Genomic DNA, 25,160 nt, shown 5'->3' on the forward strand with positions numbered 1-25,160 from the left:
TATATAAATTGCATAACATTTTGTTTATAATATACTGGGCCTAGTGCCAAATAAACATAGCTACCCTGTTATTGTGTATTCAATATTAAGCTATTGAACAACGAATTTAACTTAACATTTTTGAACATTGAATTTAATTTAACATTTAACAACATGAAAGGTACAGGGTGGCCGTGCCACTGCCATTCATAAACATACATCTTGCAAACAACTCTGAGCTAACAATTTATAACAACTTATTAAAATAATTCACAGATATATGTTTTTATTTCATCATACATAAAAAAGGGACAGTGAATCCTCAAGCATCTGTCGATGGCACACATCCTCCCACATTAGTGAGATGTATCTTCTTTTCAATAACTCCTGACTGACACGATCCAACGGATGACGGAGGAGGAGTCTGGCGCATGGAGTTGTGTTGAAAACATAGATGTTATAGTGAGAGATTGACAGGTCAACAAACCAATCACACGGCTAGCAAGTTGTTAAGATTGTAGGTAGTAGCATGTAGGGGTGGGAATCTCTTGGCACCTCACGAATCGGTTCGAAATCGATTCAGAGGTCAACGATTCGATTTAAAATCGATTATCGATTTTAAATCGATTTTGTAATTAAAAAATAAATAAATAATTCTACCACATCCATTTTATGTTGAAATGCAAGCTGCATCGAATATTGCATTGCTCATAGAAAGTCAAATTGTGACCATTAAAAGCTTTTTCTCTAATAAAGCAAATAGAGAAGGTAATTCATCTGTTGATTTTCTTTAATTATCAAACACAAAGTAGGAAGTGATTTTAGACTCTGAGTTGCCAACTCAAATGATTCAATAGTCAAAATGCATCGATAATCATTTTATCGGTTTCAAATTGATAATCGATAATCAATCGATAATTGCATTTCAACATAAAATGGATGTGTAAAAAAACGATTATCAATTCTAAACCGATAAAACGATTATCAATCCATTTCGACTTTTAAAACATTCGAGTTTGCTACTCAGAGTCTTTGCTACACTTCCTACTTAACAGATGAATTACCTTCTCTATTTTTTATTAGAGAAAAAGCTTTTCCTTGGCACAATTTTGACTTTCTATGAACAATCCAATAATCGATGCAGCTTGCATTTAAAAAAAAATAAATAAATAAATAAATAAAATTACAAAATCGATTATGAACTTTTCTGAATCGAGAGAGAATCGTTTTAGAGAGAATCGAGAAAAATCGATTTTTTTTTTCCCCCACCCCTAGTAGCATGCTTAGTAGCTAGGGGGCTCATACACCTCGCAAATCCTCTCAGACTTATTTTTCGATTACAATTAACGTTTTTTGACCTTGTACAGTGTCTATTTCTCTTTATTTATTTTTTAAAATCTAAGTAAAAAAATGTCAAACTAACAATTTATAGGTACAAACAAGACCAGCTATGGAGTTTGGTCCGCCATCTTTTATTTTTGATCTTCGCACTCTTTAGACTTGAGCAGAAACGCGATCTGATTGGCTAATGCCTGTGCTGTCGTATTTGCGTGAAAGGTGCTGTGAGTGAACCGGTGCCCAGCTTGAGAGAGCTCCTCTGGGTAGCTGAATGTATCGATTGGACTGAAAGATAACGTCTTCTCGATCAATTTATACGTTCGCTACAATATGTTGGATTTATGTTGATATAAATTTAAAGGGAATAAATACAATTCTGATTCGGAAGACATTTAAATTTGTGGGGGAAAAAAATTGTTGAATTCTTTTTTTTTATTTTTTTTTTTTTTTGAAATATTAAAAAAAAATGTTTTATCTACCAAAGATTTCGCGACCCCCCTGCAGTACCTCCGCGGACCCCCTGTTGAAGACCCCTGTTCTAGTCTATTTGGGAAGGCGCACAAATCTTAATAGCTTTGTAGTTTCAGTATGGCATTCTAGTAAAGGCATTTTTCTTCCTTTATTCATCATTCTCCTTAAACACTAACCCCTTGACTTTTTGGGTGGTGGTAGTGCTTTTCCATTTAATTTGCAAGTTGGGGTCATTGAGGGGATATACTGTACATCAGGGGTATCCAATTAAAATTCTAAGGGGTCCTGTTTCAAAAAATGTCCTCAAGCTTGGGTCCGGAGGTCTATCACACATTTTTTATGACCGTTGATTTCACTGAATAGGACTGCATGTGTTTTATGTACCAACAGTCAAGGTGTGTATTATGATTCAGGGGCATATTTAGCCAATATAAGTATAGGCGCTAGTAGTATCTGTTTGGTCAACAACTGACTATCAGATCAAATGAAGGTCTACATTTCAATAATATTTCAACAGTGTTTATTGTGATTTTCCATATTATTAACATTAAACATAGTGTCCAGCATATTCCCTAGCAAAGTTTCAGCTACAGCATACAGTATCAGCTTTAAAAGCGAGCCCGTGCAGCGTAGAGTAGGCTATCATCTGATTGGCTACTGGCATTAAAAAGTTTAAACAAAAGCATAGCCTACCATAAAGTTATGGTTAATTTAATGTATTTAACGGGTTTGTAAAAGTCAACCGAACATCAGTTGTTGGTCAAATTATTAAAAAAAAAACTTTTTTTTTTTTTTTTTTTTTTGCAATTGTGTCTCGGCCCGGAGACAACATCAGTTGGGTCCGGACCCGGACCGCGGTCCGCCTATTGCCGACCCCTACTGTACATTATACAAGAAAATCCCTCCCATCACGGACACAGCTTTTATGCCTCTGTACTGCTGAAGGTGTGTATTGGTCAACTGGCCGAGGGGACCTCCAGATGTGATTTACCTATGAGCGAGCCGTTGAGGAAGAGCGCCACACCCAAGAGCACGCCCACGCACAGCGCCAAGATAAAGGGGCGACGGCGGCCCCAGCGTAGTGTGCAGCGATCACTGGCCGAGCCAATCAGCGGCGTGAAGATCAGACCAAGGACGGGACTCAGGAACCACGTCAGGCTGTAGTATTGTTCTGGAAGACCTGTTAGATTGAGAGATAAAGACAGAGATGGGGAGAGAGAGAGAGAGAGAGAAAAAAAAATGGAGAAAAGGGTGAACAGATGTTATTTAAAAAAAAAAAACACTTGGGATACTATCAAAACAACAGAATTTAGTTTTTATAGGACCTTACTGGAGGTCATGGTTCAACAGACTGTTACCGAGTGGCGCACTAATCCCAGAGTTCATACACAGCTCAACTCCGGGATCAGAGTGACGTCATGGTATCTTTCCCCTGAATGGGATTGGTTTCCTCTTAAACGCGGAGCGTTTCATTCAAAATATTCCACTCGCTCACACAGGAACAGGTGGCTTTAAATAGCTCACCATGATCAACAGAAGCCGGTTATAGTATCCCCCCCCCCGCCCCAGACTGGTAACGGCCCCACCCTTTGGGTTGCTCTATAAAATACACCTTTCATTGTTTTGTTTTTCAGGAATGGGCCCAACGTTTGGTTTCCTGCCGTCTGATTGGACTTTATAAAGGGGCAGAGTACCACTATGACTAACGCGTCAGACACCATGTGCCGCACTGGGGGAAACAGCTGTGTGGTTTTGTGTTTCAAGAACAAAAGATGACGGCAGTGATTGCATCATTTATTAATTGTGACAGAGTGTGAAAGTTCTGTGTGAATTTTCTCAAATGAGTCAAGCGTCTCTCTTCTCGCCGTGTTGGGGGTTCTCGAAGCCTTTGTGCTACTGATCAGGACTGGTGCTGAAACCGCAGAACACAGGAGGACTTAAGGTTGCGGTGGTTAACCTTAGTTTGTTGGCAATTGAGCAATGACAAGCTGGTGGCCATCAGCCTGGTTGGTGCTTGGTTGTTTGTTTGTCCCCAACCCTGTGTGTGTGTGTGCGCATGCCGTGACGATGGAAGAAAAAAAAGCACGGTGGGATCAACATAATCTATATTTAGTGATAGATTAGGCCTTGGCTCAGACAGGTTCGCCAGAAGACAGCTTCGCAGAATGGAGAAAACAACGTCGCTCTAAAGTCCACCCCTTTAATAGGATTGGCACACAACATCTCCACCCCACCGCTAACCCCACCCCCACCCTCTCCACTCTTCACCCCCCCGGCTGAGATGTTGAAGATGCCTCTTCAGCTTGCTTTCACAAAGGGGGACCGTGCCAAAGGCAGCCGCGGTGCCAAGCTTGTTATGTGATGTGATGAGATGAGGCCGCAGGCACGGCGACCAGACTGTGCAGGCCAGGCTCCCAGCGGGAGACAGCAGTCCTTTCAGAGCACCCTACCTTCCCTGACGGAGGCTGGTGATGGTGCAAGGGGGCTGTGAGGAGAAGCGGAGCGCTGCTGATTGCTGGCCAGCTTGGCCATAGTCAGTCAGACACGTGAAAAACGGTTGTAGCATTGCAAAATGGCTTAATCTTTTTATAACAGTACAAGGAGGGCCTAATGTGGTTGCCTAGTTTGTTTGTCAGGAAAGTAGCATGGGAGTTGAAAGTATACACACCAAGAAAGAGGAACCGCTGATGCGGCGGCCAACAAGATACACAGCGCGACACCCACACACCCACACATGGGTTCAGGAATGCAGCACCACCAGGAAACCATAATGACATGACTAAAATAAGTGCATTAACCAAGAGCAAATTAAAACAACGCTGTGAAAGCCTGGACGACAGCGTGCCACAAAGTGATTGATACAGCCTCGCGTGTGAGCAAGCGTTTATTGGAGGGGTGCGTGTGGCTGCAGTGCGCAAGAGTGAGCAAAGATTGTGACTCATATGTTGAGAACCAGCGTTTGATGTTCCTCAAGAGGAAGTACAAATAGGAGAGATGCACTGGGTACTTGATGTTCTGTGCCTGTCCAGAAAAAGGAATTTTTGCTTCTCCATGACGTCATGTGTTGAGCCAGCCATTATAACCAAATGAACTAAGAAAATAAATGAAGGCCTGCTGGCTATGGTTGTTTTAAGTGGTATACCAGCCTACCAGCTCTATGCAATAAGATTGGGCCCTCAGATTAGCATCACAAAGGACAGGAAATCAATAGGGGTTTGATGTTAATGAGAGCTTGAGCTCTAGCAAAACAGCAGAAATCTACTCTACCACTGATATGGAAATGAAACTATTTATCCACCAAAATAAAGCTATTTGGCCACCATGCTTGTCGGTAATTGGTTCCCCCCACCCCCTTTTTTTTTTGTTGCCATCCACACCATTTGAAAACCAACACACACCCCACAAAAAGAATAAAGCTGGGGTCGGACGTGTACGTGTGTGTATGTGTTTGTGAGAGAGGGGAAATGGCAAGGCCCCCTTCAGACTTTTTTTTTTGGTCGCCATTTACAACATTTAAAAACAAACACACACATACATCCCACATAAAGAATAAAGCTGGGCCAAATGACGCTGGGGTCGGAAGTGTGTGTGTGTGTGTGTGTGTGTGTGTGTGAGAGGCACCCTTCAGTCTTTTTAACTGGCCTGATGTGGAAGGAGACAGGATCCCAAGGGAGAGGCCCACTCACATGTTCACATGGAGAGAAGGCGACTGGGGGACGAGTGTGGAGACACGCAGGCAACTCACGCCCGGTGCAAAGCACATGGTTCCACCTTGTACTACAGCGCCTACTTCCTGCAAACCAGCGGCCCTGTGACCATTTAAGGAACGCTGCCTCCCACTTCCTACTCCTTGTTAGGAAGATCGTGGGATTTTCTTCAACTTTTTAGTATTTTTTTTATGTATTTCAAAACCTGCTATTATACATACAAACAAAAATCGAACAGACGACAAAAGATTGAATCAGTTGGTAAACACGCATGCTTGTTTCTTACGAAGGCAAAGAAATGACATAAAAAAAAAAGAAAAGAAAAGAAAAAGCAGAGCCGGTAAACATCCAAACAGGACGTCAGATTATAGTAAATAGTGACAAGGGTCCCTTTTTCCCACCAGGTCAAAAATGGCGAACAATACTGAGAGCCGGGTGACTCGCTGTGGCTACAGGAAATATTTACCATGTAGGAAAGCAGGGTTGAGACCAGGTCAGCACAAGAGAGGGGACTTGTACTGGAGCCCACACTACCAGAGCCCACCAGGGGGGAAGCACACAGACTCCGCAGACCCCCACTACTGCAGCTGAGGGGGTGCTGTTTACGGCACTCACACACACACAGACTCCTCAGACCCCCACTACTGCAGCTGAGGGGGTGCTGTTTAGGGCTCACAAAAAAAAAAAACACACAGACTCCGCAAACCCCCACTGCTGCTGAGGGGATGCTGTTTACGGCAGTGGGAGTCTTGGGAGTCTGACTCCCGGTGGCCTCTGGCCTGGTCCAAGAGAGAGTCCTGCGGCAGCCAGCCACTTGATTATTTGTCTGCTTTGAGTACTCTGCTTAGAGGCTTCTGAGACACACACTACAGTGTGTGACACACACACACACACAGAGGCACACAGACACGCAGACACACACACACACAGCGAGAGCACAATGTAAAGTCATTAGCCAGGGCTTTGTGTAAACAACCCGAGCAACGATCTGGTTCACGCCAGTCCGATGTTATGGACAAACAGGCAGCAACCAATGAGGGTCTGTCAGTCAATAATTTCCATGGGAAGCATTTATGCAAAGAGGGGTGCAAATGAAGTGGCATCCCTGTATACAAATCATGAGGGAGCATATGCACAGTGAGTCCCTTCATGATCATGCCATGGTAGCTCTTCCCAACATTGTGAAGTAGAGTTCACCAGCATTAGACTGTTCACCCACTAATGGAGAGGGAGAGTTGGCATTAGAGTGTCATCAGACAGTTTAGTTCTAACCTACTGATGATGTGTTGTAGGTCTTCTGTACTGTACATTATATCGTGGAGCTAAGCTGTTTTTAAGTGGTGAAGACTGTTGACACTACAACAGCCGCCCCTTAACAGCAACAAAGAAAGTAAGTAGAACATGCATCCTGTTCCTTAGTGTTGCTCCATGTGTGCATCTCAAAATGAAGCAGGACCCATGTGAACCTCGCACCAGTCTCTGACACAACCCTGCAACCTCTGTGACTGCCTGACTGCCTGACTGCCTGCACACCCACACCCACACCCACACCCACACCCACACCCACACCCACACCCACACCCACACACACACCCCCACCCCCACCCCCACACCCACACCCACACACACACACACACACACACACACACACACACACACACCTGTCAGGACAGGAACTACAGCATCGCTCCTGGACCCAGTGAGTCAGCCTGTTCTCTGACTCACCACAACCCCCCCCCCTCCATCCCGGCCTACTCCCCACTCCACTCCACTCCACTCCTCAGCGCCACCGCCAGCCTCTGCCACATAAAACAATGTCATTTGTTCCCATCCAAGTCCATCAAGCTCACCAAACGGCCTTGTGAGAACCTGAGCAGGAGCCAAGAGAGTGCGTCACTAACTGGCCACCACAGGGTGAGAAGAGGAAGAAAAGGAGTTCAGAGAGAGAAAGGTCGAACGAAGGGAGATGGAGAGAGCCAGAGCCAGAGAGAAAAAAGAAAGAAAGAAAGAAAGAAAGAAAGAAAGAAAGAGGGAGGGGCAAAAGGCCAAAAGTTAAGTAGTTGGGCGATAGTACATCAATGAAAGAGGAATGGCAGGAAACAGGTGCCCCGGTTTCAGTCCCCAGCAGGCCCAGTCAGGTGCACAACCTCCTGACCTTCTACACAGCACAGCACAGGGAGCTCCAGGCATGGGCCGACCGACCGACCGACCGACCGACCGACCCACCCACCCACCCACCCACCCACCCACCCACCCACCAACTGACTGACTGGAGCACAGGTAGAGAAGAGAGAGCCTGCCAGAGATCCTGCCTGTTTGATATTTCACTCACCGTGAATCCAATATGCCAACCATTAGCCTCTTGGCTAATCTTCAGCATTATATTCACACACACAAACATGCCTAGGGGTTCAATGGTTTAAAATATAATTCGTCCTTAGCATTTACCAAGCCAGGTTGAGTGAGGTGGAGTGGGGGGTGGGGGGATGGGGTTGATTGCATCGATCTTAACAGATGGGGGAGTCTGAAATATTACAACCTCAATTGTTGGGCATTCAGCTCCTTACCGCCCCTGATGGCTCTGGCACAACAGCACCCTCTCAGTTGGCCTTGCTCTCAGCACCTATGAATTATTCAACGCCCCCCTGATGAACACAGGGGTGATGAGATTGTTCAAATTTGTTCAGGAGAGACAAAGGCAAGGAGTAGGTGGGAAGCGATGAGACACTGAAAACAACCGTTACGCAACCATCAGGCAACCATCACACCTGTGGAGAGGATAGCAACCACTGGGGGTCTGGCTGTGGTCTGCTGACTCCCCCTCTCTCTCGATTTCTCTTTGGCGCTGTTCTCTCTCTCTCCCTCTCTCTCTCTCTCTCTCTCTCTCTCCCTTTCTTTCCATCTCTACGTGATGGTTCAGGGTCACTGTGTGGGCGCTCCTGTGCTCAGCAAGAGCGTGAGACTGGAGAGTCATGCTGATGGACAGAATGTGGGAGAGAGAGAGAGAGAGAGAATGTGACAAACATAATAAGAAAAAAGACAGGAAGAGAATGGAACACTTGGTCAGGTGTCAAGCAGTGAGTGAGGAGAAAAAGAGAGCATGAGAGAGAGAGAGAAAGAAAGAAATAAAGAAAGAAAGAGAGTGAGAGACAAAGAGAGAGAAAGAGAGAGTGTGTGAGAAAGAGAGAGTGTGTGAGAAAGAGAGAGAAATAGAGAGAGAGATAGTGTGTGAAAAAGAAGCACGATTTGTCAAGGTTCCAATGATGGGAAGAGATGGAGAGAGAGAACGACAAAGAAAGGCAGTAGACAATGGAAAAGAAATAAAGAAATGCCTTTAACTCTATCCATCAGGGAGCCATACACCACATCAGCCTCTCCTTCAGCAGCAGCAAAAGGTAACACCCAATAGTGTGATATGGCATCAGGAGAAATGGAAGGAGAGTCTGAGACAAGAGAGACCAATGAGTGAAGATCCCCAGAGCACTGTTTGATTGACACTGAAAAATCGCACTGAAACACAATGACAGAGCAGAATTGTCCGGCAATTTCCCTGTGGCAGTAATTCCATCGCCTGCATTCTGAGGCATTTTGTTATTACATTACTGTAAAAGCAGAGATGGGTAGCAGAGGAAGTAAAAGTGTGTGGGAATGAGAGTACATAACAGAGAGAGAGGTAAGATGGAATAAGCATAAGAGAAACAAAGCTAGAAGAGAAATGAAAGAGAGACTGAGCATGAAGGAGAGAGAGAAGGGAAGAGAAAGAGAGAAAGGGAGTCTTCCTGATATTGAGGAAATCAAGCACTACAGGCGTAGATGACGAGAAAGAAGTACTGCGTGCACCCCTAGCTCCCCATCCCAACAACACACACACACACACACACACACACACACAGACACACACACACACACACACACACACACACACACACACACACACACACACACACACACCTTCTATTTGCACAGGAGTGGAATACAACGTACTGTCACAACAGAAGCATTACTCGTTTCCATCCAATATTCTCCAGCTCAAGGTGAAAGGTGATATGAAGACATTGTGATACAATTGCTTTACTGCTCCCTGGTATCATATACCCCTAAACCTTATTGACCCTTTTATTTTGTGTGTGTGTATGTGTGTGTGTGTGTGTGTGTGTGTGTTTGTGTGTGTGTGGGTGTGGGTGCGCCGCAGCTGACATGGTGAAGTGATGTATGGAGCCGGTGAAACTGCGGCAAACAAGGGCCAGCTCAGCACCACTGCAGTATGTGTGTGTGCGTGTGTGCGTGTGTGCGTGTGTGCGGGAACAGACATGCTCTCCACCCCCTCCCCTATACCCAGACTGCAGCAGAGCACTTTCCATCCTCAAGCCATACACACACACACATATAGGCACGTATTCGCATGCGCAAACACACTCCAGGTCAGGATGAAGAAGTGTGTTTCGGCACATGTGTGAGCATGTTGGGGAGTCCTGCTTTCTCATTGGCAGGGGGAGGATTCCACGTCAGCATTATCTCCCTCCCTTCTCCCTCCTTCCTTCTCATTTTTATGCAGTAAGCACTCTCATCTTCCACCTCCAGAAGGGCACAATTAAAACTGCATGGGCATATCTCTCCCCAACACACACACAATGCTGTTGCCAGTTGGGTTACATAAGACTGCAGCAGTGAGGCAGCCACCTCGTCCTGGGACACAGACAGGCAGAAAAGTGTCTCTCTCTCCCCCCTCTCTCTCTCTCCCCCCACACTCTCTCTCCCCCCACACTCGCTCTCCCCCCACACTCGCTCTCCCCCCACACTCGCTCTCCCCCCACACTCGCTCTCCCCCCACACTCTCACTCCCCCCCACACTCTCACTCCCCCCCACACTCCCACTCCCCCCCCACACTCCCACTCCACACTCACACTCCCACTCCCCCCCCACACTCCCACACACTCCCACTCCCACTCCCACTCCCACTCCCCCACACTCCCACTCCCACTCCCACACACACACACACACACACACACACACACACACACACACACACACACACACACACACACACTTAATAGAGATACTGAAGAGAAGAAAAGACCAGACAACAAAAAGACCAGACAACAAAAAGAAGATGGTGTAAGTGTGACTGAGCTTTTTTAGAGATACGAGGGAACGTGTGGTGATCACACAATGCAGCACCTGGACTCTGTACCCCCCCCCCCCCACACACAATTAACTGTTACAACACCATGGCATTTTTTCATGTTATTAATACAAATTGCCGTGGATCCAATCCCAGATTGCCTTTATGGAGTAGTTCCGTTCCTCTGTCTCTGAGGAATGAAGCAAACTGTTTTAAATGAATAATAATATTTTTTTAGATTAACTGTGCACATGCGCAGCCCACTTTCTCTTGTCCCCCATGCAAGATGTGGCGTACCCATGAGGCATGAGCTTGACTGACAGATGGGGCCTGACACAGGGCTGCGAGCTTCGTCCGGGCAACAGACTACCCTCTCTTGCCGCGCTTCTGTTCATGGATCGATTCGAAACGTGACAGGGGGGGTCAAGATGAGGGGTCAAAGCCCACGCAGTCACTACTGTGCTACTGCTGTCAGCATGTGTGTACTGCTCTGTTCATCGCACATGTATGATAAGTTATAATTACCAGTTGTTACATACTAGTAACTAACTAGGGTTAGTTATTGCCGACTAATGCATTGGTGTAGTTGTAACAAAACCATAAGCCCTGTCCCCCTCATGGTAAAAATATAATTTTGAAATCGTGGTAGCAGAGGACACTTTGAGATACTGCGGCACATTATAGGCTATACCGAGAGGTACTCCTACAAGTGAACAGTTGCTTCCCCTTAACACATCATTGACAACCAAGTATAATAACGATGGCATTTACATCACACTTAAATCATACCAGAACAGATGATGGCAGGTTGTATTCTCGTTATCGTTATTGGAATTGCTAACAGTTTAACACCAGGTCAGATAGATGGCGTGTTTTCCGAATGGGGTGCAGTGTGGAATCTTGCATACAATGACAGTGGCGTTCCTTTAAAAAAAAAAAAAAAAAAACATTCCATTCCACTGATGCCACCTAGCTCCATTTTTTGGCCTCATCAACAGCAGAGATGGGAGGCTGGTGAATGCAGCACCTCATCCCCAAGCATTCCCACCGGGGAACGTTCCATGATAGGGAATGTGGAAAATGCGCCGAGTCAAGCATTCCCAACATTGCTCGCAGATGTCACATTTTCCGATGCTTTGTGTTTTATTTTTTTGTCGTTTTTTTGTCGTTTTTGTCGTTTTGTTTGTTTGCCCTGTTTTTTTCTGGTCTTGATAGCCATTCCCAGAAATGGGAGATTCAATGCTGTTGTTGCAAATAGCTGGCATTTCTGGGCTCCTGGTTTAACGGCAGTGGGACATAATGGGGTGACGGGCGGGAAGTGACACTGGACATGCCAAACACACTGAACTGAGATCCCCCACCATTTACACACACACACACACACACACACACACACACACACACGATGATGGCAATCACCCCCAAGGCCAACCCAACCAGCTTTTAGATGTGATAAACCCATCTGGATCCAGCTCTGTGTGTGTGTGTGTGTGTGTGTGGAGGGGGAGAGGGGTTGTTGACGCAGAGATCTTGCTGTCCCATGCTGATATGTATTCATCATCTGTAATCCACCAGTGCCTATTATGCAATCCCCTAAACCGCCAGATTAGCCTCTTCATACGTCAGCCTGGTGATCCAAAGGGCCTTGCATAGAGCATCACACACACACACACACACACACCACACACACACACACACACACACACACACACACACACACACACACACACACCTGCTGAGATTATTTTTAAAAACGTAATCCTAACCAGTGGGGAATTTAAGTGGGGCCTTACACAAACATCATGAAGCATCAAACATCAGCCATTAAGTACTCAATCCAACACCAGCAAAAAATCAAATCACTTAAATGTGTTCTGTTCGCTCAGCCTACAAGAGATATAAAACATCTTCAGCTAGTTTCAGATTTTGAATGCGATGTGACGATAAGATGACCTGTGAGCTCAGTGCGAATTTTTTTTTTTTTTAAATCACGCCAAAGCGAAGCAACGGTTACCTAACATTTTAGCCGACCAGCAACACTTACCTTGAAAATATCAAACATCATCACTCAAGACTGGCTTTGTCTAGATTAGAGCGACTCAAATCCCACACCTTTACCATTAGTTTATGGAACTACAGAGGAAGGACGGACAAGATTAGAGAAACGCAAAACACGCAAATGCTAGCGAGCTAAGGCATGGAAAAAAAAAAAGAGAAAAAAAAACACATACGAGAGCAAAAAAAAACACATACGAGAGCAAAAAAAAACACATACGAGAGCAAAAAAAAACACATACGAGAGCAAAAAAAAACAGTGAAAAAGAAAAGGGTGGAAAGCACAGGAAACTATTCTGTGAGGTTGTGAAATCAGTTATGAAAACACTGCTTTAAAAGTGGGAGTGAGGGGTGGGAAAGAGGGAGGTTAATTTATATGTCAATGTCTCCTCAATTTACCAGCCCAAGACAATGCTAGTGCGACTATCCATCTTGAGACGGGGACGTCTGACTCGGCCATAGTGGTGGGAAAAAAATAATTATACACACAATGAGTGGTTGAAAAGCTGTGAAAAACAGAGCGAGAGGCACGATTGACTCGACTGATTGTTCAGTTCCCATGTTCACACAGGCTAGAGTGGGGTTCCTGTTGGGAGTGACAAGGGGGGGAGAGAGAGAGAGCGAGAGAGACAGAGAGAACGACAAGGAGAGAGAGAGCGTGAGCGAGAGAGAGAGAGAGAGAGAGAGAGAGAGAGAGAGAGAGAGAGAGAAAGAAGTGGCACTGTGGCAGGCACTCTGTTGAGGTGGCAGTGTGAGAGAAAGACATTCTCAAGGGGGACAAAAAGACTGGTCAAAGAAATGTTTATTTTTGTGTTTCTTTCCACACCTCTTAAAATATACACACTTTACGCCTCACACAATGGGAACCGTGGTACCTGACTTGAAATGAATTTTGGAAATCAAGGAGTAAAATCCCTAAGGCCTCTTAAAGTGGTGATAAAATGTCCAGGTCACACAAAAGAGACTGCACAAATAACTTCAATATGAACAAAGAACACATGCTTAATATCTCTAAGAGGACATTCACATCCTAATACCCAATCACACATTGAATACATGGATGTATAGCTATAATTATATTCCTTGTGCAGTAAGCTTGTGAATATGCTGCCAGCTATTGCAAGCATTTTTTCTTTCCTTTGTGTGAAAACAGATCTTTCGGTCCTACCCTATACCATTGAGTAGTGCTTAACTTTAAAAGTCACCCCAAACTAATGCCGGTACAGGTGGACACAGACATGGACGGTCACATGGAGGACACTTGGACGGTCAGTGACGATCGCTGCCCTGGTCACTTCGCCACCACATGAGAGTCTGGACACTTATCAGACAGGAAGTCACGCTTTTCAACTGTGGACAGATGGAGTAGAATCCACCACCACTTCAGAGGCAGACAGATGGCTTAATGCAATAAGTGCTCGCGCTGTCTCTCTCTCTTTCTGTCTTTTTTTCTCTCTCGCTCTCTCTCTAAGTAGTCAACTCCTAAAAGCCCAGAGAAATGCAAATAACCTCTCCCACATACACTATAGAAAAACTATTTGTTGGGTATAAGCACTTCCTACCGAATTGGCATGACGATGTCTATGGTGAAACATCACGTTGGATGATTGACATTTCCCTGGTAAAAGAAGCCCAAACCTCGACATTGGACCATGAGATCACCATGGAAATAGTCCATATTAAAAGAACTTTACTAGTTACTTCCAAGTACCAAAAACTCAACAGATTTATCCCAAACAGGGTGGAGGGATACCTAGGCCTATCTGTATTTTGACCATTTTGGTATGGTTCCCTGATGTTTTGGTTCAGCCTTGGCTTTGTACGCAGTGTATGGCCGCTCGGTCAAACCAGCAGCTTATCGGCGTTGTGTAAACAGAGCTTTAGAAACCTCTCGTTTAGCCCCCAACAGGTAGTAGCAGAAGTGCTGGATCCGTCCCTGGGCTTCTTCTATGGGCTGCCGGGTCTATTTACACCCCCAGTTACAGTTATCAGTTTGGACTCGATAGGGCAGCAAAATATTGAAGTGCTTATCTCCTATGCCCACAGGTGCATCATGGTATGTGTATGGGTGTGAGAATGGACAGATGCAGACATAAGATCTCTCTAGTTTCTCTCTCTCTCTCACACACACACACACACACACACACACACACACACACACACACACAGCTCCTATCCTTTTAAGTTATCCTCCTATCCTCTCTCTCATGTACTCATGAACTCCTTTATTAACACAGTCAGTCAGGTGTTCACATTCTGCTGATTACCAAGCGGTGGTTAATTTGGTGGGCTGCATGCTGCCATGAGTCAGACTCCTTTAAACAGAGCTGCAGATGGAGGGAGGGAGCCGTCCGTGAGAACCATCCCGGGCTGCTGAGCTATGCGTCTCTGGAGTGTGGGGGGGGGGGGGGGGGGGGGGTTGACGGGGGGGAGGGGTGCTGACGTGAGCAACCGCACTAAACGACACGTCGTTTTTTTTTCTCCTCTGAGGAGAGGATTGTGTAACAGACTGCATCCTGTGCAGAGGTAATCCTGGTGAGCTAGAGCTAGGGACTGGCAACACAAACACACACACACACACACACACACACACACACACGTCTGTTTGCATGTGTGTTTATCTGGCAGCCCAGCACTGATACCAGGCCACATGGTCAAAGCATCTGGAACATTTCCACACTCTATTTTCAATTCTCTCTACACACACACACACACAACAGTTTGTGTTTGAATATGGTGTCTCCTCTACACACACACACACACACACACACACACACACACACACACACACACACACACACAGGTTTGTGTGTGAATATGGGGTCTTCTCAATTTTTATGGGGTCTTTATCGACTAAAACAGAACTTCAGATAAAAATACTCTCCTGGAACGAAGGCCCATCAAACACACCACCACACAGTGCCCCGCCCCCAGCCACCCGGCACTGTGTTATGGTTCAAAAGCATTCAGTTTCATATCCTCTCGGTGGGTAAAGCCGGTCTATAAAAAAACACAATACTCAAACTGGCCTTTGTTCATTTTGACCAAGGACATGGTGTGGGAAACTGAAATGTTCCTTTGCCAGGACCTTATTTTTAGGCTTTATATTATTCAAAGGATGAGTCTCTACTTGCCAATTAGCAGCGCTATACATAGGGACTTCTGCAGTTAGAGACTGCTGAGTCGACACTGTGATTTTAATCTTGTGCTTAGTCACAGTCTCTCTCTCACACACACACACACACGCATGCACAGACACACATATGCAAACAGCCACCCCACCCCTCCCCTCCCCTCCTCTGCTGGGATCTGGGGATGAGCTGCTGACCCCTCAGGAGAGTATGGCCATCACTTAGCATCATGACAGCATTTAATCCCAACTCAGTCAGGTGACACAGGCTGAGAGAGAGGAACAGCAGAGGATAAGGAGGGGGCGGGAGAGAGAGAGGGAGAGAGAGAGGCTGAGGATAGACAGAGAGATAGAGAGAAATAGAGAATAAGAGAGAGAGAGAAAGAGAGAGAGAGAGAGATAGAGGGACAGGAGAGGAGGAAGAGGAGAGAGAGAGAGAGAGAGAGAGAGAAAGAGAGGAACAGGAGAGGATGAGAAGAGAGAGAGAGCGTGAGAGAGAGAGAGCGAAAGAGAGAGAGCGTCAGAGAGAGACACACACACAGAGAGGAACAGGAGAGGATGAGAAGAGAGAGACAGAGAACGTGAGAGAGAGAGAGGGCCTTTCACAATCTTCCTTTCTGTGCGAGTAGATCTGTGGCTCCTATCACCGTGTGAAAAGAGGTGTATCCTGTACTCCTGTGTACTCCCAGATAATCAGCTGTATCTGGGAGTTTTGCGGTCCTGTTACACAACCCCAGACACTCCTGGACATGTACCAAGTTTGGGGGCCTGCCTGGGACCATTAGTTGCCATGGTGAATAATCCCCTGGGGGTGGTGCGAGGGGACATATGTATTTCACACCTTGGGCCACCAGGTATTCTTACGTATTGAGTGGGACAAAATTGGTCCTTTATACAGCCTCCACTGTTCCACTGCACTTCATCCAGCCCAGGCCTCCAACTCTGCTGTGCTTCATGCAGGCTTTAGAGTGCAGATGACATTGAAAACTGGCTGAAAAAGGTCAGCTGCGGTATGAAGCTTTTTTAGACTCCCTTTCCATAAAGCTCATTTGCATCCATAGCCTCCTGTTCGGTTCTCTCTATGGACTCTTGTTTTTGGCTAAGCAAATGAGTTCATATCTAGTTACTGAAAAAAAAGATTAGCCTACATGAAATAAAGAACCAAGTAAACAGGAGAAGGTCTTACCTATTTGCAACAGGACGGGCGTGACCAGTGCCGTCTCCATGGCATAGCAGAACTCTCGTCCAAACATGACCGCTCCGTGCATTATCCACTTCCGAAGCGGAATTCGGTCTATAGAGCCCTCGCTCGGCGACTCCTCTTGGCCCTCCATGTCCTTGCCACCACCACCTCCTCCAGATCGTCCTCCAGTTCCTCCACCTCCTCCTTTGCTACCATTTCCACCTCTGCCGTTCTCCACTCCCCCGCTGGTTTTGGTGGGGACCACCACCACGCCCTGCACTTGCATTGTGTCGGCGTCAGTGTTCTGTGGCGCCATGGTCGCCGGCATGCACACGGCCAAGCCAAGGGTGCACAGTCAGGCGTCTTCAGCAGACAACCGAAGATGACAAAGTATTTTTATTTGTTTGTTTCGGAAAAAAGTAAAACTACGAAACTTACAAACAATGGTTTTCCTCGGGAACAAAACCTCCCTGTGTCATCCAATCGTCAAAAGCGTCTTCTTCAGTGCGTTAGCAAGGTAACCCAACGATGAGTGAAAACAAAATAGAGGGAAAAACTCTCAAAGATACATTCCTCATGTGCTTTGACCTGTTTTGTTTTTGTTTGTTTGTTTGCCTCTTTTTTCCCAAGAATGCTCCACCAGCGTTGAGGGGTTATTTGGTATTGTGGCGTTCGCCTGGATATGGCTTTGTCATGAGGTCACTCCCTTTAAGCTTCAGCATGCATATGCATGTGTATGTGAGTATATATATATATGGGTATGAGTGTGTGTCGGTGTGTGTGTGTGTGTGTGTGTGTGTGTGTGTGCGCGTGAGGGGGGGGGGGGGGGGGGGGAGTAGGGTGGAGTGGGTATTTATTGTCTACTGGAATTAGTAAAAATCCATATAGATTGCCATTCAGTTAATACCAGTTTCATGATTTGTATGGAGGAGGTTGTGTAGCGGGAGGAGAGGTGGCGGGGCGGAGGGCAGGCTGCACAGGTGAAAGCTCCTCTGTGAATCCCCATCGAGTGGCCGATCAATCTGGGAGAGGGACAGAGAGAAAGAGAGAGTTAGCAGACATAATATGTTAGCATAGAGAGTTAGCATGTACTGTATACATGAACATAGAACAGGTCCTAGATTATTTTTTCCTGAAATTGCTCTTAACAACTGCCACGTGATCACAAAGAACAAGGTCACACAGGTCAAGAGCACCAGCTGTTGTTGTTGTTTCGCCCTATATTCTAAGCAGTTGAGCATGAGTGCATGTTTGTGTGTGTGTGTATATATAAGTCAATGTGTAAATATGTGTGAATGTTTGAATGTGTGTTCCCATTCCGCCCAGAACATTCCTTGTTTGCAAAGGCATGAAGAATGGTGCTTTTTAATGAAACAAGCCGTCAGACGGGTTTTCTTGGGCCAAGTCTGAACAAACAGTGGAATTAGCATGTTTCAGGGGATCGGCGACCCATTGAGAGATTAGCGCCCGGTCCCCACAATGGACAAGCAGCACATTTCCCTCAGAACACCTCCCCTGCGCCACCAAAGACTCTACACGTGGAGGAGGTAATCTCACAAAAACGCCCTAGTCTAATAAGCTCCTTATAAAAAATAAGGCCACAAAATGAAAGGGTGAAGGGAGGGAGGAGGGAGGGGGGGGGGGGGGGGGGGGGGGTGTTGATTTCCACAGGCAATGATCAACAATGACATCCTCTCAAAGCTTTTGGGAAGAAAAGGCAAAAAAAACGTGCACGACTTTTTCCCCACACAGTTGTGTGTGTGTGCAGCATGTAAAACACAGGAGAAATTGTGTGGTCTTAACACTGTGGGGGACTCCCAGAGGGACCATTCCTACAGGGCTTGATAGAGACACTGCACATGAAAATCACTTGCTGGGTGGCACTGTGGTCCAAGCAGTAGCCCCGACCACATACGGGCTGGAACGCCCACGGGGGCACGGGTTCGAATCCGACCCGTTGTCATTTCCCGATCCCACCTCTTCTTTCCATCTAATTTCCTCTCCAAATCTTCACTGTCCTATCTGATTAAAGGCAAAAAGCCCAAAAACAAATCTTAATTTTTTTTTTTTATCACCTGCTTACAGACATCAGCAAGCGAGAGAGAGAAAGAGACGCTAAACTGATTCATATCTTAATCAATATGGCAATCTGGTGATCCTGACACCACTGCCGCTACCGGAAGCTTATCGCCACCGATCATCAATCTACCTGGGCGGCCACCGCTACGCTTGTGTTGTGCTACACCTGATAAGAGCAGGTGTCTCCTACTTTGATAAAGCTGGATTTCACAGTGCACCTAACCAACATGTTGAAATGTCAGTTTGAAAATAGATCTACATCAATTAATGTAATTATTCAGTGCAAATACACTATTTTCCCCAAAGTAATGCCCAACTTCCACACAATCCACAGGTTGAGCCATGTCCAAATGTGGACACACAGAGGCACAGAAAAGACTGTGCAAACAAATAACCCAGAACTGAAGGCTGAGCCAAACACTGCTATTCTCTTTGCAACTGATTAACCACCCAGAGGTCAAAAGGTCAACCTCCTTATCTCACAGCTGATTGGTGGTCACATCCTTGATCCAGCCAAAGTTGATCCATGCATCAATTTTACGGTCAGCATAACTCCAAATGATGAACGGGATGCAGGCCAGAGTGGGCCTTCAGAGGTTCCGGAGGATGCAGCAGCCACACTTTCTCCTTCCCTGGGTACAGACAACCTGCCTCCTCCCTTTACGCTCATTACTCTCCGTCTCTCAGCAGTACCTAATGGCCCCACGAGTCACCTGCAAACAAGAACCTTGACAGAACTATCTAGAAGTCCGACGACAGACAGAGAGACAGCCCACAGACCCAATCAGTCCGGGGGCATCTCTCCCTCTCTTTTTTTCCATCGGTACCATGACCCATTAGAGCTGAATGCACCAAGCGACCCTCTGTGTTGGCATCTTTCCTTACATAACAGCTGAAGGAACAGCACCCATATCCCCCCCCCCATCGCCACGGTGATGAGGTGCAGAGGGGTGGGGGGCGGCAGGTTATGTAACAGCTCACTGCTGGGACTTCTGGGGAGCCTGATCCACAAAGCTCTGCTGGGGGGGGGAATGTGTGTGAGGGGGGTCTGTTGGGTAGCGCGAACAAAGGGGTGAGGAGTGCTGCAGTGTAAGTGCGGGACAGGATGATCCACTTTCCTGCCGTTGTCCGTTTGTGTCACACATCGACGTATCATTTAACTGGCAGAGGATGAGTGTGAGACACAGTGTGGATGAAGTCAGGGGGGGAGAGAATGGTTGTTGGGGCAGGACTGCATCAGCTGCCGCACAGGTATCCATATGAATGAGCCCGTAATGAATGCACTGTCAGGGGTTGGAGCTATCCTGTGTTGCCATTAACATGGCCCCTCATACATCATTTACAGCCCAAGAGGAGAGTGGATCAGCACGTGAGCAGAGAGAGAGAGAGAGAGAGAGAGAGAAAGAGAGAGAGAGAAGAGAGAGGGAGAAAAGGAGAGGGAGAGAGAACATTATGGGAGTGAGAATAACACACTAGGCTTCTATCTTTCAGTGGCTCAATCACTTCTGCCCAGAATATGGTTTCAATCGCCTGTGCTAAATGCATGCACCATAACAAAGAAGGAAAAACAGGCAGAGAGGGAGAGAAACATTGAGGTAATCAGCTGAGGAAGCGGGAGAAGATGAACCTATCATGATGCACTTGGCCAACAATTAACTGGTAGAAAAACAATAGCAAAAAGGAAAACTACACACATATTTTCATAAGATGTTGATCATTGACCTGCAAGGATCGAGCGGTAGGAGAACAAGGCTAAAGTTAAGCTTACTCATAACAGCACTTCGCCTTGCCAAACAAATGTGACCTTTCGTTGTCGCTCACCAATTGATGTCCTGGTGCCTAATTAATGGCCTTCTCCTGCAGACCTCACAGTGTCCTTTATAGGGAATACTATAGGGAACGTAGGCCTTATTGGGCTTACATAACTCTCCAGTCCCACTGCATTGCACTGCATTATGCTAAACGACTTGCAAAAGCGACAGGGAGACGACTTCTTCTTCTTCTTTTTTAAGGATACTAGACTCACAGTAGATTAGTCTGACCTGGTCTGCCTTGCAAGCCCACAAGAAAGGTCTAAAAATCCAATGGAGGTCAGAAGTGCAATTGCTTTGGCATTCCACAGACATAAATGCATGTGCCTGTGCATGTGCACAACCAAAAGACCCACACACACACACACACACACACACACACACACACACACACACACACACACACACACACACACACACACACACACACACACACACACACACACACACACACACACACACACACACACACACACACACACACACACACACACACACACACACACACACACACACAATTTCTTGGCCCCATTAATCATTCAGGATGAGAGTGAACTGAGGGGATTTTAATCTGTCACTGATAAGAACGGCTTTCTTTCATTCTGCAGCCCAGAGGAAGCCCTGGATTTACTCAGTGTAAATAAGAGCTTTGAGTGTGCACCCTCCGATGTGCAAAAAATAAACAATAATACACCATAAATATATAAATAAACTGCACAAAAGGCAGGAATGGCACCTTTTCCCCTTAGTCAATCTCATGGCCCACAGCCACTTAAAACATAGAGAGATAGAGCACTCCTTACAGGACAGCTAATGACAGCTCCTTGCGTCATCTCGATGCACCGCAAGACAGCACTTGGATAGGCAGAAGGTCCCTGAATGCCTACGCCACCCTCTGGGTCTGTGATTCCCACAGTGGTGGAACAGGAAACACCCTTCACTGATCACAATGATAACACACACTCCGTAGAACAACAGAAACTGAAAAAGATGCCTGAATGGAGAGACGTCACGTTAGACAGCTGCACGTATCTTTCCCGCCCCGACTCGCGCAAGAGGCCATATAACAACACAACAGTGGCCCGAAGGAGAGGCCGGGAGAAGAAGTGTGGGAGAAGGGTAAACCACTCAAGTTCAAGGTCTCAAAGGAATTAGGGAGCTGCTTGTTCATGTTTCCACCTGCCAACGCAGAACATAGAGGGACTTGGGAGGGGGGCAGCAGGGGGTGGCTATTTTAACGGCTGTTTGTTTACAGGGGCTTGAGTTGGATTGGATTACCTGTGCCTTGCCAATGATCCCAAACATGCAGACTACGCAATCACCCCCCCCCCCCCCCCCCCCCCCCCCCCCTCCTCAGGGACTAATCATCTCTTTATTGGTCAGGTTCTAACATGAGTCTCACATGAGTAAATGGGTGTGCACGGTGTGCACGGACGCACGTACGCGTGTGTCTGTGTGTATGCAAACACCTAGCCAGCGACATCAATTTAGGCTGCTCAACACATACTGGGAGAGGGCAAAGGCAGATAGGGAACTGTCACTCAATGTTGATAGACATTTTAGATGACTCCCAGCAGCCAGCAACATAACTTGCATCTCATTAAATTGAAGAAAGGAAAAGGAATATAGAAGGAAAATCATCGATCTATGACTCTATCTATGGTGTTGATATCTATGGTGTTGAGCAGCAACCACTTAAATGGCGCTTCACTTCGGTATCCCTGGAGTCCAAGGGGATGTAGCTGATAGCCTCTGCTTTTAAACAAAGCTCTACACAGAGCGTGAAGAAAACAACAATACGCTAAAAACAAGGTCTCTGTTTGTCAGTGTGTATAATGTGACGTGCTCACGTTTCCCCGCCAATCAAGAAAGTGAGGACCTGAAATCGAGAGCTGTGCATACTGAAACTGCATGCTCAAGCTGTAGTTTGTTTTAGCTGTTCACACCTAAACATAAACAGTCTAAGAGCTGGAACTACTGTGAGGATAAAATGGTAACCAAAACCAAACACAAAAACTACATTTAGGACAGACCTCCTAGAACATTCCTAGCTAGTGCGAGAGTTACAGGTGCAGCTCAGACAAAACAAACAAGCCTAGCCGAGTTAGCCACGGCTGTTGGCTTTGGCAACACTGGAAAAGGGGGTTGCGTGTTTTGAGTTTGTTTGTTTGTTTATGTGTTTGTGTGTGTGAGTGTGAGTGTGTGTGTGTGTGTGAGTGTGTGTGAGTGTGTGTGTGTGTGCAGACAGACAACTGCACAAGGCAGCCTGGCTCAGTTTACCCAAATTAGAGGCAATATGGATTACACTCACCAGGGGTGTCAGGACTGCATAGGCAACTGCACAGGAGCTATCAGGTTTTACTTATGTACTTTCCAGGGGCTTGTCTAAGGCAGTAGGACGGACAAATATACATAGAGAGTGAGAGGGAGAGGTTGATCCACAGCAGAGGAGAGCAGGGTCACTGGTAAACCAGCCATTTTGCAGTGCTGTTCAGAATTCTCAACTGTAAACTTGATTCACTATACAGTGCATTTTAAACTTCCCACGCGCGCCCCAAGATGTAGTGTACAGACAATATACACTACCATTTCTCCAGTATAAATCATTGCAAGAAAACAATCTGAATAGGTGATGAAACAAAAGCCACATTAAACTTTTTAATAACCTGGAAGATATAGGCTGCACTTTAGTTAAGAAGTGTAGTATTTGTTGCCTTTGCCAAGTAAGTGTTGCTAAGTTGCATGTTGCTAAGTTACCAACTCGGAATGTTTTGGAATGTACTGTTCCTACATAGTGAACTCCATTTATATCTATATAGAGAGAGAGTGAGGGACTGGACATTCTGAACACAGCCTCAGTCCCTCTCCATTGCTCGCCCTCTCCAGTTGTTATTTGGGTCACCTCCTCTCGTCTCCCACACATGTGACTGGCTGGAAAGCGAACCCTGGCTGCCTGTTTATCTATTTATTTGGCATTATTGATTAATCACGCTCAGCTGAGGCCTACCGCCGGGCTCCCGCTGGCTCGCTCTGTGTGGTATTTGACTTGGGCTAAAGTGAATTACAGCCATAGAGTTCAGTGTCCCTTCACCAGACCTGTGTGCACCCATCAGATCTGGTGGCGAGGCTGCTTGAGGATTGCTTTCATTTGTCAAGCTCTGTACGCGTAGTAGTGTAAAGAAGGCTTTGACTGACTTGATGCTAGAGTCATGCTTGAGAAATGCATTCACCGCTCACAAAAGTTGCATGGTTATTTCATCACAATGAGAAACTAATTCCGAATAGTGAAATGCAAACAATGAAGAACTACCTATTTTAAGACAGAGCAGGTAAATTAACCCTCGCAAACTGTAACAAAAGTTTGTTGTTCTACAACTTTTTTGATATTGCTACTCATTACCACTTTCTATTCCATCTCCCCCAAACGTCTACAAAACGTGCAATTTTCATTTTAAGCAACAATGGCATATGTGCAAGTTGGAGGCTGGATCTCTAATGGGTCACCTTGTTTTCAGCCAATGAAAAAAATTATCTTCCACCATTCACCATTTATACCTGTGGCATTAACACAAAACTCTTGAGTACTCTGCAAGCCCCTTATTCTCTGCATCACGCAGTAGCTGAGCAGGGGCCAGAATCCTGTCTGGTCATGATGGAAACTCAGCCGATCGTCTGATCCCTGCACTGTCCTACAAAGGCAAGACCTCTTATATCACTTGGGCCAGCCAAGGATGATCTAATAATAGCTGCTGTGATAAGGGTTGGATCAGCACTGGGCCATGCAGAGAGAGACAGAATAAGAGGGACAGAGGAAGGGAAAGAGAGGGAGAGAGAAAGAGTGAAAGAAAGAAAGAAAGACAGAAAGACTCAGAGGGGGAGAGAGAGAGAGAGAGAGACAGAGAAAGAGAGAGAGACAGAGAGAGAGAGAGAGAAAAACAACCTGACTAACTTTGTCTTATTCTTGAGCCCCTCAAGCAGTGGTGGCCTGCTCTGACCTTGTCTCGCCGCTAGATTTCTGGAGTCTACTCTGGCTTCCTTCACTCTCCTTCTCTCCGGTACATAAAGACCACTTTGTTTTAGCCTACTTTTCCCCCTACACCGTGTAGGCTAGGTTGTGACATTCTTTCACTATAGCGGAGGGAGGGAGGGGGGGGGGGAGAAAAAGCACAACACCATTCCAGAAATGACTGTACCCTCCCCTCCACTCAGTTTCTTACAAGGTAACTCTTTTCTTAAGCATTTCAGAACAATTTCACTATTGCTAGAATGCTGAGGTTCCTGCCT

General features: G+C 46.1%; 1 protein-coding gene across 1 annotated transcript in view; it reads right to left on the bottom strand.

Annotated features, from left to right (window-relative positions):
* slc45a4a (solute carrier family 45 member 4a) overlaps positions 1-25,160 on the bottom strand; it is a 44,224-nt gene that overhangs the window by 8,584 nt on the left and 10,480 nt on the right. Inside the window, exons 3-4 of the mRNA XM_080836900.1 lie at positions 16,990-18,008; positions 2,780-2,968 (exon numbers count right to left, since the gene is read on the bottom strand). Of these exons, the coding sequence (XP_080693026.1) occupies positions 2,780-2,968; positions 16,990-17,314 (514 nt within the window). The 5' untranslated portion in view covers positions 17,315-18,008. The remainder of the gene's footprint in view (positions 1-2,779; positions 2,969-16,989; positions 18,009-25,160) is intronic.

The sequence above is a fragment of the Sprattus sprattus genome (assembly GCF_963457725.1).
Source record: "Sprattus sprattus genome assembly, chromosome: 4".
Lineage (NCBI taxonomy): Eukaryota > Metazoa > Chordata > Actinopteri > Clupeiformes > Clupeidae > Sprattus > Sprattus sprattus.